The 17349-nt window shown below is 43.7% G+C and overlaps 1 protein-coding gene across 1 annotated transcript in view; it reads left to right on the top strand.

Moving 5' to 3' along the window:
* LOC309601552 (anthrax toxin receptor 1-like) overlaps positions 1–17349 on the top strand; it is a gene marked incomplete at both ends in the record, with an annotated part of 106109 nt that overhangs the window by 25681 nt on the left and 63079 nt on the right. Inside the window, 4 exons of the mRNA XM_082334614.1 lie at positions 1040–1100; positions 4385–4483; positions 15108–15177; positions 15468–15546. Coding sequence (XP_082190740.1) covers positions 1040–1100; positions 4385–4483; positions 15108–15177; positions 15468–15546 — 309 coding nt within the window. The remainder of the gene's footprint in view (positions 1–1039; positions 1101–4384; positions 4484–15107; positions 15178–15467; positions 15547–17349) is intronic.

Below are 17349 nucleotides of genomic sequence, written 5' to 3'. Positions count from 1 at the left end.
AGGCAGAGAGCCATGATTTTGCAGGAAAAAAATAGATTATCTTTTTTTGTACAGAATTTATTGTATTGGTTGCTGTTCTTTCCTTACAGATGTTTCAATTTAAAGTTGGGAAAATAATTTTCATGTTGGATTTGAGTCATGATGCTTGGCTGACATTTACTTGCCTCTTGGAGCTGACCTAAATTCTGATCAGTATTACCTCGTCTAGGGGCTGCTCAGCCCGGTGCTGAACACCCATGGCTCTCGGTTGCTGCTGCCGTTCTCACGGGGCCTTACAGGCACTGTCATAATTTTGCTGACTGTGTGCAGTGAAGAATTTGAGTTGGTCTTCAGAGCAGGGGAAGGCTGCTGCAGGCAAATAACAGCTTGAGCAATTGTAGCACTGAGGCAGTGGCAACTCTTACAAAGACATACTGCTTAATTTAAGTCTGGTTTAAGTAAAGAGCAATTGTCCATACATCTTGATTTGAAATCACAGTGCAACTTTGAGGACGCAGTCAGGTATGCTCTCATAGATCAGATTAAAAACTTAAGAAGTTTGAACTCCTTTACGGAGTCTTGAAGTGGCTGTGTAGGTATTCCTAGGACGTTTTAATGCAAAGGTAAACAGCTGAGCTTGAACTTGTGATGTTCTGTTTGGAGTTTTGGGCTGCAGAATAATTTTGGGGAGGGAGGTGTGACTGCAAAAGGAGGGCAATGACGTTGCCTTGCTAACCCTTCAGAGCGCACCTTAGGTGTTACGGATCATAGCTTGCGTAATAACTTGTACCGCAGACAAAGGCAAGCTTGTGCTGAGATGCTGGAGAGCACCGGCATCTGTTGCCTTCCTCCACAGCAATAGCTTGCTGTGGAAGAGCAATGACACCGGGGTGGCTGGTTTACAGTGAAAAGCTAAGATGGCATAATTGTGACATGAATGTAAAGTGCAGTGTGGAGTTGAGCATTTGCGTGAGAACAAGTGCACTCTCTCATGCTTTCAGATTTGTGTTTCTATAGAAACAAGTCTGAGATACTTCATGACGTTTTTTCTGTCTTTTAGATTTTGAAGAAATCCTGTATAGAAATCCTGGCGGCAGAGCCTTCCAGTATATGTGCAGGGGGTAAGTATACATTGAGGCCCTGGTTGGTTGCGTTGCCTAAAATACATCTTTCTGTCCATCTCTAATTGCTGGAGAGTGCAAAAGGAATTAATTAACTGGAGCTAAATCTTTTACTTTTTGGTGAATTTCTTTTTCATCTTACAGTAGCTTGCACATTTCCCGTTTCTGCCAAACGATGTCAAATGGGATTTTCTTACAGAAAAGGCTTGAATTTGGCAGTTTTGCCTAACTGTTTTTCAGTCAAACCAGTCTGTCTTACTTGGACTGTGCCAAACTTGAAGTAGATATGCTGCAAAATTACAAACCAAATCAGAAAATAAGACTTTGATTAAGTTGTTTTGCAAATTCATAATCTCAGAGGATTGTTGAGGGGAAGTGCTTCTTAAGAAACTAGCAAGAAAGTCAAATGATCTCACTGTGATCTATAGGCTTCAAATATTCTTTGAACATTTCTTAGGCATTTAGGGTTGATACAGTGACTGAGAGGACTAGAATGTAAACATCATCAATTTAAACATCAAGCTGGAGAGGGACTTTTTACAAGGGCACACAGTGATAGGACAAGGGGTAATGGCTTTAAACTGAAAGAGGGGAGATTTAGATTAGATCTAAGGAAGAAGTTCTTCACTCTGAGGGTGGTGAGGCACTGGCACAGGCTGCCCAGAGAAGCTGTGGATGCCCCATGCCTGGAAGCGTTCAAGGCCAGGTTGAATGGGGCTTTGAGCAACCCGGGCTGGCAGAAGGTGTCCCTGCCCATGGCGGGGGGTTGGAACCAGGTGATCTTTAAGGTCCCTTGAACCCAAACTATTCTATGATTCTATGATCATTCAGCTGACTTGTGTGAATTGTACTGCCCCTTCTTTGTGTGCTGGTTCTAATATGATTGTGCTATGTATACTGTGGCTTCAAAGTCCTGGCAAGCATTTCTGCATTCAGCAGAACCCAGCCTTTTTTAAAGAGAGCCATTTTAGCCTCTTCTATCTGCTTTCTGTGAATTCTTCACATTTTATGAAGCTTATTCTGTTTGTTGAATGTGTAGCAACTCATTAAGTAGAGAGGTTGGGAGCAGAGCTGAGGTTTGTAGAGAAGGATGAGTCCCTGACAAGTTCTGCATCTTCCTTTTTCTTGAATCAGCAGTCCAAAAAAGAAAGTCAATTGTCATTACTTTGTTTCCCCTTCCAAAGCAGCTGCTTTAATCATCCTTCCTGCATCTCTTGTTCCTGGAGCAACTGCCTGTATACTTAAACATACATAGGTAGTCATATTTTCCTAGCAGATGCAAGACACCAGGCTAAATGCCAAATAAGTACCAACCATCGGTTTTGCATTCCATGCGTGTCACTACAGTATTTTTTGAAGCCAGGATGGCATAATTGACATGAATTATAGTACTTAGTCATCTTTTTCTCATTTTGGCTGTCCGTTTAAATAGTTCCTTTGTTAAAAAAGGCTCTAAACCAAGGCTCTCTCTACCTGAGCATGGTAGATGATTGTGGTCATGACAGTCTCTGATTTGGTGCAGAGAGGTTCCATAAATGCTTGGGAAAGGGAATTGTACAAACATTCAGACCCACTTTACACACTTGTAGATTTTTTTGCCTTTTTTTTTTTCTTGGAAGGAGAGAACATGAGGGCTCCATGTTACCTGAGGCCACTCTTGCACTGCAGACTGGTCCCAGACACTTGAGTAATGAATTTCAGCAGCAACACATCATTTTGAAATGTCCATTTGTTGATTTGGTTTTGCATCAGTACAGACATGCAGGGTGCATACTGTATCTGTTCGTTTCAGTCTCAAGCAGAGACAGGATCCCCGTGGTTAATCTGACAACATTGATATGCTGTTCTTTGACTGTGCTTGAACTCTCATTCCCCAGCAGTTGAGACTTCTGTGATTTCTCTTAAGTATTCATCAGCCCCCGCACTCCAGAACAGAGCTTTTCTCCCCCGTTCTTCCCAAATGCTCTTGGACAACACCTAATGGGCCTGCGAGGCAGCTTCCCTGGCTAGATGTGGTGGGATGATTTGCAACTTGGCTGTAAATGAGTGGGACCTGGAAGAGAGCCCAGATTCCAGAGCAAATCTGCTTTTTTTGACAAGTACAGTGTGTGAGTCCTTAAGGGAGATGAAAGAAGAATGGGGACTGTAAAGTGTAAGGCAAAAACTTTGAATCTGCAAAAAGTAGGTTCCTTGTTGCTCCTGGGAATTTTAAAACCAGGGTGGTGTTTCTGATGCACTCTGATTACTCCTGCGTTGTCTTGGATGGTGAAGCATTTTGTGTTCAAACCACATTCATCAGCGAAACATCAGTGGGGATTATCTGAGTGCCTCTCCTAGATAGTAACAGGAATTGTGGGGGCTGTTTCCTTCCCCATGGGGAACGGCAGAGTTTGAGTTCCTATGGCTGCTGCCAGAACTTTTCTGGGACTATGGCCCTGTTTCAAAATCTGAAAGTCTGAAAATGGTGCTTGCCTTGCAAGGCAGTCTTAATGCTGGTGGCTGCAGGAAGTTTGTTAAACCTTTCCCAGTACTAGGTTCAAGTAGTTGGAATAACAAGGAACAGTAGAGTGGTGTGAAAGACTTGTGAGGGTATGATCTCATTGCTCGGCCCTGCTTGTTCCAAAAAGGACCACTCCGTTCAGCGCTCAGGTGTTGGTGACTGTACTTGGTGCTTTCTGCTTCTGCTACAGCAGAGAGAGGAAGACTTGGAGAAATGCTCGCGGACTCTGAGATTATAGCCTTTGTCCAGAGACTAGAAAGCTGGTCGTTGATGAAATCCTCTGTCATTGTATGGAAATGAGTCTAGCCAGGGACTCATGGTCACAGTACAGGCTAGTAGGGCAGGAGGTGATGAAATTCATGGTAACTGATACAATTTTGCAGTTACCTAGGAGAGCAGCACTTGAACTTCTCCAAGTTATCTTTCACAGGAAGATTATTTTTTTTCTTTCCAACTTTTGCCTTTCTTCACCCCAAACGTTCTGCCATTTAAAATAGCAACCTGGGGAGGGGAAAGCTCAGTGTCTCTGAAGCTTAATGTTTTCACTGCAGGTCAGTTAAAATGTTTGTTGTGTATTATTTCCTGTTTCTAAAAACTCGAGTTGAAATTGGGTAGGGAGAGAGTGAAAATTCAATTTTTAACATTTTTTGTAACTTAAAAATTGTTAAACTGCAAATTTTAGCTCAAGAAATTTCAAGTGAAAACTTTTGCAATATGTGCCTTACCTAAATGACCATTCTTTGTCTTGCTATGTATCAATAATCTACTGTCTCTTTTGCTACAGAGTCTTTTCAGGTTGTCGTGAGAGGAAATGGATTTCGACATGCCCGTAACGTTGACAGAGTGCTCTGCAGTTTCAGGATCAATGACACGGTTACTCTCAGTAAGCTGTTTTGACACCCCACCCTACCCCACCCCCCAACTCTGTACTGGCAGGCATTTGCTTGCAAAACATTTTGGATCTTCAAATATGTTGACTGTGAAGGTAATAATTGTGGGATGAGGAGCTATTAAATTTGCAGAATGCAGAAGAGATTACTTTTTTTTTTAGAGGAAAATTGCTGGTGGTATTGTATGCTGCGACTCTGACAGCAAGTACGTGAATAATAAACTTGAGCAGTGGAGAGGACAAAATATAGAAGACAAGAAACTTGCCTGTAAAGAGTATCTATATGTGTCTTGCTGGGTTAACTATGTAGTGAGAGCAGGTCTGTTTCTCTCCTTACCTGTATTTTGTGGTACTTAGCAGGCCTGGTCATGCAGCTTAAACCAACACTGTTGTTGGAAGCTGTGTTGGAGCTGGAGCTAAGGTGTTGCTGTGCTTCTGTGGATGCAGCTTGTGAAAGATGTTTCCTCTACAGAGTTCACCAAGCAGAAGAACCAAAGTAAGAGAAGCACATTAGACCCTGAGTGTCTGGTCTTTTTGTGAAGCGTACCGAGAGCCATTTAGCTGGAAGAACTAACGATCCTATTGTTCTCATCTGTCATGCCTGCAAACCCACATAGGAAACCAGAAAGTGTAATCGTAGCTAATACCACCAGTGACAGTAGAATTCATCTTTTCTAACGTGGAATCTATTCAGAAGCTGCCTGATTGTTTTGGAGGTGGTCTTGACCCTTTTGAGTATAAAATAAATGCATGAATTAATCTATTATGAATTAATATGTGAAAGTCTAATGGCTCAAGATTGGACTTATGCTTTGAGCATCTGTAATTTGTTCTTCAGAGCAGGGGAACAGTTTGCTAAGGCTGTCTGCCCTGTGAGGAATGCCACTGAGCATTCAGGGCAGGTGTGGTTATTGGACAGTGAGTGTACGTAATTTGTCCTGAATGGCTTTTGTGCTGTTGCGCTGGCCCCCTCTGCAGTAGGCAGGTTCTGGAATTGCCAACTCCTGTGTCACTAAGGAGAAAGTTTGGCTGGCTGTGGTTCATGTTTGCTTAATTCAGATATGGTGAGTGTTGAGGACATGAAGAGCAGAAGCTGGAGGGCTAAGTGTCCAGGGAGGAGCAGGTGGCACCAGAGGGGGCAATAGGGAAGGAAAAGGATCTGAGTAAAAGCACTGGGATGGGGGGGATATGGTGAATTAATTGTTTTGGAGGCATCTCCATGCAGCCTGGAGATAAGTGCTGTGAGTGGTGGCTTTCAACAAAGAACAGCAGAGGCAGCCACAGATTCATGCTTTTCCTTTTAAGCTTCATAAAAATCGAACCCCAACCTGACATGTGGTCAGAACTCCTTAAATCTGGATCATGGCTGCATTTAAGTGTTGAACCATGTTTGGTTTCTCCCCAGAGTTCAGATCCAAAGTTTTGCTTGGATCGTACGTGTTATAAAGTCTCCTGTAGTTCTCCAATGGAAATGAAATTGCTGTTCAAATATTTAGAAGTTTTCTTTTCATCAAAAGTCTGAAGCCATGTGGTGCAAACCCAAAAGCCTTTGGGTTTGGTTGCTGGAAGCTGACAGTTTGTAGCATCCTTAGTTTGCATATCTGCTGTCTTTTTTCAATTAAAACGTGAATATCCCATATCAAACGCATAATTTGGGTGAACGCTTCCACTTTGTGGAGGAGCTACTTTCAGTTCAAGAGAAAAGTTAGTGGATGATTTTTCAAGCAGTTGTATTTTATGCTAAGAAATGCATGGACATATAATGGAAGTTACAGGAGTTAAAGACCACCACTCAGCATGACAGGGGCCCTGGAAGTTGCAAGATTTAGGAGTGCACATGTCACCCTGCTGTAGCTTGGCCTGGCCTTGTTTTAAGTCCTGAGCACCCCTCAGACCAGATATCCCTTTGAGAGACTGGTGCTGTTGATGAGCTCTAAAGCAAGACTGATTGGGTCAATGTGTGCAGCATTTCAGTTTCAGGACCACCAGGGGCCAGATTTGCAAGCTGTGTGGGAGGGGATAAGGGCTAGGTTTGGTTCTTTCTTGGTGGAAGGACGTCGTTACTCTTATTGCCTTGAATTGCTTTCTATTTCTTCTATAAATTGCTTTCAAGAGCTGCAGCACAAAGGTCTTTGAGTACGAGTTCAAAAGGCCTGAAAAACTTGGATCTTGGGCTTAATTTGAACTTTTTATTAGGAGCTTTAAAATGGATCTGTATCTTGAGGAGAAAAAGCATTGGAAGCTGAATATGAAATGAGTAAACTCTGCTACCCCTGGTTTACAGATGGGGGAACTGAAGTTACAGTACTGAAGGTAGCTGCTCCAAGCGAGCTAATTGCGGGCAAGCACGCAGGTGTCCTGACAGCCAGCCTGGTCCTCTTCCTATAGGTTTATGGGGCCTCTTCAGAAGCTAGAGATTTGGTGCAGGTCTCTTTTCTCGATGGCCTGTTCTTTATTCGTTTCTGCCTCCATATCCATCCACCAATTGTCGTTCCTATGGCCCCCTTTGCATTGTGAGTCCAGGACAGGACTCTGAGCCTGAATGAAAGGTAAAAGTAGCTACTGTTGCTGCCAGCTTTGTGGGGAAGGGAAGTGAAGTGATATTAATGCTATCCTTCTTTTCTCTCCTATGTAAAGTCTTTTCAGCACTTGACTTGCTGTTCCACTTTTTCCTCCAGAGAAGACTACTTGCTCCCTGCTTGTCATTAGCTTGAAAGTTACCTCTGTTACCTGAGGCTATGCTCACTGTGACCTACTGTTGCATCCCAATTGCTTCTCAGCTCAGCTTCCTCAGAGCTGGCTGGCTCTGGAGCAAGTCATTCATTCCTGGAAACATCCTAAAGTCTTCACAGAGCTAAGAATGTCATCCATCGGCTTTCCACTAGTCAGTGTGTCCTGCCTATGGAGACACAAAAACATCCAGTGTTGCCAATGGGAGGGACTGTTTGCGAGGGTTACCTCACTCCTGAACACTGTGACCTGGTGTTAGTGGGGGCGAGGAGGAAGACTCGTTCCTCTCTTTTTGTGTGCTGACTGCTTGTCTAGCTGAGTAATTTATTATCGTGTCATCATAATTTCATAGTAGCTTTCAGGAAAGATAAGCTGATCTTAGAGCAACCCATGGGCTTTTTTGTTTGAAGCTGTCTTCCTGTGTCCACAAAATGACTGTGGAAAATGAGGGTCAGGGCCAAATATGTTCCTTGCCTTCTGACCTGGTGCATTCATTGTGTCCTGAATCGATGCATAGGTGAAAAGTGAGCTCATTCTCCTTGGCACTGCACCAAGACTTCTCAGTATGTTTTGCACAGCACTAGATCGTTTGATGCAGTGACCTGGAAGCAAGAGGCCACAAACTCAGTTTCTGAGTTCAAACCATTTCCTGATTGAGGGAACCCAGCAGTTGCTCATCAATGTTCTCAAACCCAAGCCTCTCCTGGCAGGAACTGGCATAGCTCCGTTAAGTTTAAGTTGCTCTATGTGAGAATGTATCTCGGTGTTTCGCTTTGCTGGAGCCTGCAGCTCCAGCCTGCATTCTCAGTGTGCCTTTGTGGCACTTAGCTGCGAACGGCTTAACATAAGAGTTAACCCAAGGAGAATTTTATGGAAACCTTATGGAGATTGGATAGCTCAGCTGGTTTTGTTTGCTTGAAACCTCTCAGCCCCTGATTGTATCAGGGAAGGAGGTATTTTTAAAGACAATGCTAAGCCAACAATTCCTGAAACCTTAAATTATCCCAGATGAGATGTAGACCAGCACAGCTAGGACTTGCTGAGGTTAAGGGTATGAGCTAATAGATTTTTATTGGGATTATTGGCAGAGAAAAGTGGCAGGTGAAGAGAGCATCGGCTCATAATGTTCATAGCTATGGGATAAAAAAAAGGAACATCTGTAGAAACCATGAAGAATATTTGGCTCAGCAGAACTGTAATCAGATGCATGTTCAACAGCAGGGTGTTTTCTGCCAACAGCAGGACCTAAGAGAATTGGTTTCAGACTGCACAGAGTTAAAAGTAATTATACAGTGCAGTGACTTATGACTGCTTTGTGGTGCTAAAATGTCTTTGTCTGCCCAGATCGTGCAGGATCCAGCAAAGGCAGTTCTGGGCATAGAGGCGAGCTCTGTCCTAGACAATTTAAAACTGAATAGAGAGATGAAAGACTGGTGAGGAAACAGCATGCACCACAGCAGAGGTGGGGCTAGATCTTTTGCATTCTAGTGAATGCTCTGGGTGCCTGGCCAAAACTGATCCTTTGCACAAACTAGCCTGATTTTTTTTTTTTTCCCCCCCTCAGCACGGAGTACCAGAAGCATGGGAAAATGAGGCAGAGACAGTGGGAGCAGTACTTTGCCAGGTGTCAGTGGAGAGTGAGCTGTATAGGGAACTGTATCCCCAAACTGCCCAACAAATGCCTTCCAAAAGTTGCCTTCTGTTTTTAAAGCCTAGCAGGTTGCTCCATCTTCCCTGTCTTTCCTTTCTCCTGGCAGCACAGTACTTTTCTTGTGATATCTTCTTTACTTTCTTGCAGCCTGGTCACTCTTGGCACAGGAATGTTTTGCTCTGCAGTTCCACTCTAATCCCTGATTCCCCCACTTGATCATGCCACTTTAACCCTCCACCACTGAATCTTTTCCTTTTATTTTCTTACAGTAGCTTTTCCCTCTTTCTATTGTGGTACTAGAGAATGTCCATCACTGTGTACAAATTCCTTCAGGTGTTTTTGGGAGTGTGACCTTTATGAAGCACACAACATATGCCTCTAACTTTTCCTAGGTGAAAGCATACACCAAGGTGAGCTTGACATCCTATTTTGAAGAGTGGCCCAAGTCATTGCTTGACAAAGAATATGAAAACAGGAGAAATGGTCACACTTCCCTCAAATCCTCTCCTAGCCTCCAACAAATTGCAGTGTAGGAACCTCTAAAAGAGGATTCCTGTGTGTTTACGTCCAGCCGACTTCTCTGCAGCTGTCCAGGCTGAGTGTGGAGGAATAAGCACAGAGCGGTCAGGAAACTTGGGCTGAGCGAGGAGGAGAATCTGTGTGCAACGTGGAGTGCTTTACCAAGCTCGCTTATTTATACTGTGTGCTGCTGGGGGACCAAGATGGTCTCTCGCTGTGACGTTGGCATGTTATGGTAGCAGCTCTGAGATCGGAGTGGAGCTGTTGCAGTGCTGGACCAAGATTCCTGCCTGGGAATGATCCTGTTGCGCTGCAGCATGTGCTGCTCTCCTGAGCTGCCAGTTGTGAGCATGAGCAGATTAATGGCGTGGTGCTTTGCCAAGTTCTACTAGTAGTCTTGAAGCTATGTGTGTTTGTTGAACAGAATTGTATGCACAGCAGATGAATCCATCAGAGAAAAAGCAATTCCTTCCAGATCCCTTCTCTCCATCTAGATAGAGATTGTTATGAATGTGATATCATTGTTCTGTGCTTATCTGTTTCTCCCCCCCATCCCCTAACTCTTCTCTGAATGGCTTTGGCATTCAAAGCTCGTGTGTCCCTACACAAAGCAGAGCAATTACAGCGTGATCTCAATGTGGTTTTCATTACAGCATTAACAAAACATTTCTTATTTATGGGTCTTTCTCGTTGGCAGTTTCTGTAGCTCAGAGACTGTTCCAGTGTCTTTCTGCATTCCTATCTCCCCACAAAATGGTTTTGAAATAAAAACTTTGCTTGTAGAGTTGTCACAAGGAGGGGCATAAGAGGAGGAGTCAGCCAGGATGAACAGAGATTGTTCTTTGGTAGGTGGTGCAGAGAATCACAGAGGTATTTTGCCTCATCTGAGGTGACAAAGGGACAGTGGAAGTGCTCAGGCTCGCAATGGCTCAGGGCTACCCATCTCAAGTGGGCTGAGGTACAGAGGAGAACAGCCGCCTTAGCTCGGATGTTCCTGAGGGAGTCGTATGTGGGAGCAGCCAGGCTCCCACCCCCAATTTGGCTGTACTAGTCTAAGAAACCAGAGCCTTCTCTCCTATAGTAGCAGAGGACTAGGTCAAAGCGTTTTCTGAGATGTACTTTAGTTGAACGCAAATCATAAATACAGGGATAACAGAAGGAAATTGTTAGTCTGTGATATGTGGACAGTTTGGCAAATGGCTTTTGCAGCCATTTCTGGACTAAAATATTGCTGATATTGCGAGTCCAACAATCAGCACTTGCGATATTGTGGTGGCAATTTGAAAAATGTCATGCTTTCTTAAACACTTATGTACGGGACCTTTGCAGTCAGTTTTCAATATGCCAGTCACTTCTCGGATGCACTGGTAACCAAAGAAATGGCTGCTAGTTTTAGCTTGGTTATATGGCTAAAAGAAAGTACTATGGTCTGTCTTGGTCACCTTCTTTGGGTTTTTGCACCTCTCTTTTATTGAGGTTTGCTCTTGTGTGTTAAAACATCACGCATATATTGAGGCTTTTGTTATTATGGTTGGGAAGTACTCCAAGTCCTGGCTTGCCAAAAGGTTACACCCTGCTAGTGGCAAAAGAAACTATTCACTAATGCTGGGAATAATAGATTTTACAGGCTACAGATAGTTGTTAAAAGGTGTAGGAATGCTGGGTAGCGAATTACAGGAATTTGAGCAGTAGAAAGTACCTTGTTGAAAGGGCATCCACAGAAAACAGATGTGGTTTTGTGAGATGTTTGACCCTTCTCCATTTCTGTACACTGGTCTGAACGGCTTATGCCTCAGGACCTACTAGTTTTAGTTGCCCATGAGTGCAGTGTCCTGTGGGGTTTTTTTTATACAGTGAGGACCTTATTTTGCTTGATGGAGTGATTAGAGGTGTGTAGGTAAGGAGCAAATTGTGCCCATTACTGTGGGTGGACTTTCTCAAAGGGAGGCATTGCAATATTTCTTGAAGATGTCCAAGCTCTGCCCTCGATTGGTGTCTGAGATGCAACCAAGGCCTGGGCATCCTTTCTATAAAATTAGCAAAGGAGGCGAAGTGATTTCTTCACAGTTACGCAGCCGGCTAGCGGCGGAGCCGAGAACAGAAATCGCTTCCTGGGCAGCGAAGTCAGCGACATCGAATCGAGCGCTCCGCCCCCCGCCGTCCACAGCTCTTCCACCAGTATTGTCAGCTGAGAGGAGTCCAAACCACAAAATTCAGATTTTTTTGGCATGAGATCTAGAGTTTGGGAGCATTCAGACCCATCTCTTACTGCACAGGAATACAGCAAGTTTTTTTCTGTAGCAGACAAGGAAAGCGGCGTTCTTTCAAATGCATCCTGCAGATACAGATGCAATAGCAGATGAGAAGTGTTGTTTTGTTTGGTTTCCCTATGTAAGTTTTCCAGGAAGGAGTCAGATGGCCAGAGTTATGCAAACCAAATGGATCTTCTTTTGTTTAGAGCAAAGGAAAATAGTTACTCATTTTTGTGGTGAAACACAAACATTCTCCAAACAAAATAATCTCTCCCTGTAGCCAGCCTGGCCAGCCATGAGTCCCCTCTCGGGACTCTGATAAACTTTCTAGAGAGGCATAGACTTTAATGCAAGTTGGGGGTGGGAAGGGAGAGAAAGAGAAACAAAAAGCTAATGAGATCTAAGTAAAAGGCCTTGCAAAATTAAGCCAGCTTTTGTTTTAGAGAATGCTGGCATGGAGAATTCTTTGGCTTTTGCTGACAGCGTTAGCAAAGGAGAAAACAAGACATTGGTCTTCATTCTCTTGGCATGTGTGCGCTGAGACAGTCATAAATTCATGGGAGTTAATATCTTCATAAATCAGGGTGAGAACAGAACTGTAGGGCCAGATTCACCACCACTGTCCGTCTTCCTTGCTTGTGCAAAGTGGGAAATGCTACTGGTTTGATTTGGTAACTCTATTGCAAAACCAAGGGCCTGTAGATGATGCAAGCTCCCCGTAAACCCAGTGCCTGTGCTGCAGGCGATAGGAAGTGCGGGATGTGCATTGTATCGCTACATTGCGTGCTTTAAATGCCTATTGTCTGTCTGCCTCTCTTTTAATGAGGAAGTAATCTTCTGGATAGTATGGGGCTAGCAAAGGAATACTCTGTGCTGAAAACATCTGCTCCTAATGTTGAGCGTACTAGAAACGTTTGTATGTGTTCTTGCACCGAGGCTGTGGGAGAATAGCGATAATATGGTACTTCCCAGGCCAACAGCAGGAGCAGGGATCTAGAGAGATCCCAGAAGCTTGAAGTAGGTGAGCCATGATGCAGAAGCGAAGCCTGTCTGTGAAAACCATATGGCTGGCCAAAATGTTTCACTTTCAGCTGTTTGCCTGAGTCAAACAGTCCTTAACAAAATAACTGCTGTGGGTAACCCAAAAATTCAAGTGTGTCTGTGTAGGCATGGGATTTGCTGGAAGCTGGAAACATAAGGAAAACTTCAAGGAAGGCTACAACTTTTCATTACCATTTCATTTTTTTTAATGGAGTGTAAAAAGTAAACATTTCCTAACCTGCCTGAGGAATTAATCTTTTACATTGCTGCCAAAGCAAAGAAATACACTGGTATGAAATAGGGATTATAATGTCTGATAGGAATTACTAGAGCAATATTACTGCTTTCTAAAATTTTGTATTCAGTGGAAACCTCTCTTTTAGGAATGTCTGGGGAAAAAAATGCTTGACTTGGTGAGTCCTGCTTCCGCATGAGGGAACGAACTCTTGCAGCCTGTATCTCTTATCTCTGTGCCTCATCCACTGCAGTAAACTGTGCTGTGTGACCCTGCTTGTGAGAGGACCCTGCCGAGCTAACCACTGAGAACGGGGCCAGCGTCAATAGTGCTCTACTGCTGTTGCCCTAATTGTTATTAGACACCATCCATGTGAACAAATTTATCTCGGCAGCCAAGTGAGAAATGAACAAGGCTCACAGCTGATGCAGAAATTACTTTAGAGAAGGTTGCCACATTCTCTTTGGCTTGTGTCTCTTCGTGGCTTTCCCTCTTTCCACGGGCACCTTAAATGGAATTGTAACTTGCACAGGTTTCCTCAAAAACAGAAGACCAGACAGTCAGAATAGCTCAGCTCTTCATTAGGTTGCTACACGATTTGGTTAAACTTTTATCCTCGCTCCTTTCCATTCCCTGCTGCTATTAGTGATGCGCTGAACACTGTAACCTTGCTTCCATGTTGCCAGTGTTGTGTACCCTGGGAAGCTGTGTGCTATGCAGTTGTGAAGAGACTTCAGACGGTTAGAGACCCCAGGGCTGCTGTCTGTATTTCAGATAGCAAAGCAAGGTGGTGAATTGTACTCTTGTTTCAACATGGCCCCATAGAATGAAGGTCTCTTCCACCCTGCCATGTACAGAGATAAGACTCAAGATGTCGACTGAAGATGAGATTTGAAACCTACAGGTTTGAGAGGAGGAAGGGGAAGGCATCTGTCGGGAGAGGAGAGGCTTTCAAACAAAATGAAAATTTTAACTGGAAAATTTTAGGAAGCTGGTAGTGTTTGGTAACAGCTCATTTCATGTCTAAAGCATCTCTATAGAAGGCCCTAGAGATGGCTATAAGTGCAGCTGGTAGAAAGCTTTCTGATGCAGTGACATGCTTCTGGAAAATGCTGATTCAGCAGAATCAACCCCTTCTGTGGGAATGTGTGGTTTCCAGTCCAAAAACCAAAAACCACTCGGCCCGTCTGCCTGATTTTCTGCCAGCCTGCCCGATGTCTACTCAGCTGGCAAGTGGGCCAGGAAGTTCCTTGGGATCCCCATCTCTCTGGTCACCAGAGAGATGGTATAAAGTTCTGATTTAAGTCTGCAAAAGAAGAGTATTAGCTGATGTTCGTGTTTCCCAGGCAATTGCCTATTGATGATTTTTCTCACTTCACTTTTAAAACCATAGTATAATTAGGCTGGAAGGTTTAATTTAGGTTCAGACGAGTCTGCCTTGAAGTGCAAAATTTTCCATAATGTACAATTTCCTTAACCCAGCTATTTTCAATTATATGTAATCTGTTGCAACTCCATCTGGTCTCCTGTATAGAGTGGCTGTGATCATTTACTCTGACCGTTCAAAAAGCTTTGTATCTTCAGTTTTGTTGTGGCTTGGATGTGTGGCGTGATAGATTTCAACAGCACAGAGCAGCTGTAGGACTGGCGAGGGTGCTGCGTGCAAGATGTGGGTGACGGGCTGCACAGGGCTTCCGATTGCCCGGAGGCGCTCAGCTCCGCAGGGGCAGGTAGTCCTCAGCCCTTTTGTAGGAGTGGTGGCACAAAGGGCTTTGTGGAATGGTGTTTTACAGTGAAAATGATGGAGAGCTGTGGCAGCCTGGACACAAGACAGTTTTCATGAGGGCTCTGCAAAGAAATGAGGAAGGAGGGTCAGCTGCCACATTTCCCCATCTTTCTCGGGGGGTAAACATGAGGTGTTGATTTTTTTATTTTGTTTTGTTTTTTTTTTTTTTTTTTTTCCTGAGGTGCAGGGTATCTGCTGTTACCTTGTATTTGCTCTGTAACTCCATGGGCTAGAAACATGCCTACAGTTACTTCAGGACAACTGCTGTGCAGTAGCTTTTTATCCCTCATACAATATTTGATCTTGTTTATGTATCAAGAGCAAGGATAAACGTTATTTAAGCTTGTTCTTTAAGGCCTGTATTACTGACCAGGTAATAAATCCCAATATTTCTTTTTTTCCAGATGAGAAGCCTTTTGTAGTAGAAGATACCTACTTACTCTGCCCAGCACCTGTGCTACGAGAAGTTGGCATGTATGTTTTTTCTACATACTCAAATATTTACTTTGCCTGTGGGAAAATGAGTCTGTCATCTCACTATATTCTGTGGTTCTTACATGTGTCTAATTCTGACATTGTCTCCTGTGCTTGTTGGGTTAATTGGCAGTTGTGCATTGGAGCATGGGGGAGAGAACACCAGCAGGGTGAATTAACCTGTACAAAAGGCTCCTCTGTGCATCAGGAGCCCTGGTTCCAGAGGATATTATCCAGGAGAGGATTGTGGACTAGCTGGCCTGACTTGTTTCTTGTGGTTTTTTCTTCAGGGAAGCAGCTCTCCAAGTCAGTATGAACGATGGTCTGAGCTTCATCTCTAGCTCTGTCATCATCTCCAGCACACACTGTGTAAGTTTCAATTCATGTGCTTAAAATGATTCAGTAGGATGGTGGTACTTAAGAGCAGCTGTTTGTTACACTGATATTAGGGCTTCCAAGTAAGTTGAGTAAGCCTGGTGTGCAAAAGACCTGTTTCCCTCTTTTAAAGGTGAGCTTGAGTGTCATAATATGACATTTTGTGTATCATGCGTGCCATAATGTGGCAAAGGTCTTGAGTCTTCAGTAAACGCCTCAGACTCCGTATCTGCTGTGGGATGCAGACCAGAACAGGACTAGCAGCCACTGGTCTGGAGGTGTCCATGCCTGCTTGTCTGCTGCACAGTGAACAAGAAGCAAGTCTGCTGACTTCGTTAGACTTTCCTCTACAGCCATGGTGCTGCTCATTATGAAAGGTGCATGGCAGTTGTGATCACACCCTCTGTCTGGAAACTAATATGGTTGCCAAAAAAAGTGGGGGTTTCTCCACTGAAGCAGCTGGCTTATAGCTGGCATCCTTTGTTGCCAGTAGTGAATTGCTGCCCTCAGTCTCTGGTGGAATCAGGCAAGGGATTGATGAAACCATTTGTAATTCATGGTATTGCTGAAGATGCTGCTTCTGCAAAGTCATGGCTGTTGAGAATAGAGCATGAAATGACTTGTGCTAAAGGAGGTAGTGGAGGAATTCACTTTGAGTTCAGAGCAGTCCTTCATGCTTCAGTGTATTCAGCTTTATTCACCTGTGGGAAGACCTGTCTTCTGTACAGGGCATGGTTGAGGCATTGCTTTACTTCTCCTGTGTGCTGACTTAAACTATTTTTTGGGAAGCCAGAGTAGTCTTGCCAAAAAGACTTGAAAAATCTGTCCACAGCCTGCGTTTCTCCGCATCCAGTAAAGGCACGTCACGTTTCCATACAGAGTACGTGAAAGGCCAAGTTGTATAACATCGGATTACCAGCAGTCTTCTGTGGTCCACGCAGGCTGATGCACAAGATGAGAGAAGTCCTTTGTGTCGCTTGATCTGGATACTTGTTCAACAAGGACAAGATTGTATGGAGAGATAGTTTTCAGAGCTTATGTGAGGGGTTATATTCCAAAACTTAGAAAGACTTCCTTATGCCTTAAAAGAGGGGAATTTATTTTATTAGTTAATTTTTTGGTTCAAGTTCTCTTTGCTCACTGGCAAAAATGTATTTGCATGTTGTCAGCAAATTGCAGGAATATTTTGCTATGTTTTGCTCACATGAGGCAAGACCTGGGAAAGAATTCTGAGAGGAAAATTATTCCTTCCTGATATGCTTTCTTCCAGGGATAGAATTATTATTTCTAGGCTATGAGATGAAATATCTGTTCCTTTCTTTTAGCTGTATGGAAACTTTTGAAAATGCCTGTGCTTCACGACAGCGCCTACTGCTTTGGTGCCTCCAGACTGTGAAACTGGATTTGCAGTGCAGATAAGGAGCCAGAATTCAAATTCAGATCCTACATCCAAACCTAGACGCAGCGACATTCAGTGGCTGCTTCAAAAATTATATCACAGGCTTCGCTAATTGAGAAAGTTTATCCTGGGTAAATAGGCATTTTGTCTTTGTAGTAGTGTTTATTTTTTCAAGTTCTTGTTAAAGACGAAACTGTTTACTGAGACTACAATCCTTTCTTAATTAAGGTTACAGGGGTTCCAGCCCTGGAAATACCCGTATACCAAATGTGCACCAAATGACTTGTTTAATTGACTTCAGACCTGAAAGTTTGGCTGCAGATTTTCAGACAGACCTAAGTGGGACAGTCAGAAAGCTGTGGAATGAAGTAATGGTAACAAGCAGGGAAAAAACTAAG

This window comes from Platalea leucorodia (genome assembly GCF_965183815.1).
Source record: "Platalea leucorodia genome assembly, chromosome: W".
Taxonomy (NCBI): Eukaryota; Metazoa; Chordata; class Aves; order Pelecaniformes; family Threskiornithidae; genus Platalea; species Platalea leucorodia.
This window is presented reverse-complemented; position numbering and strand designations above follow the sequence as displayed.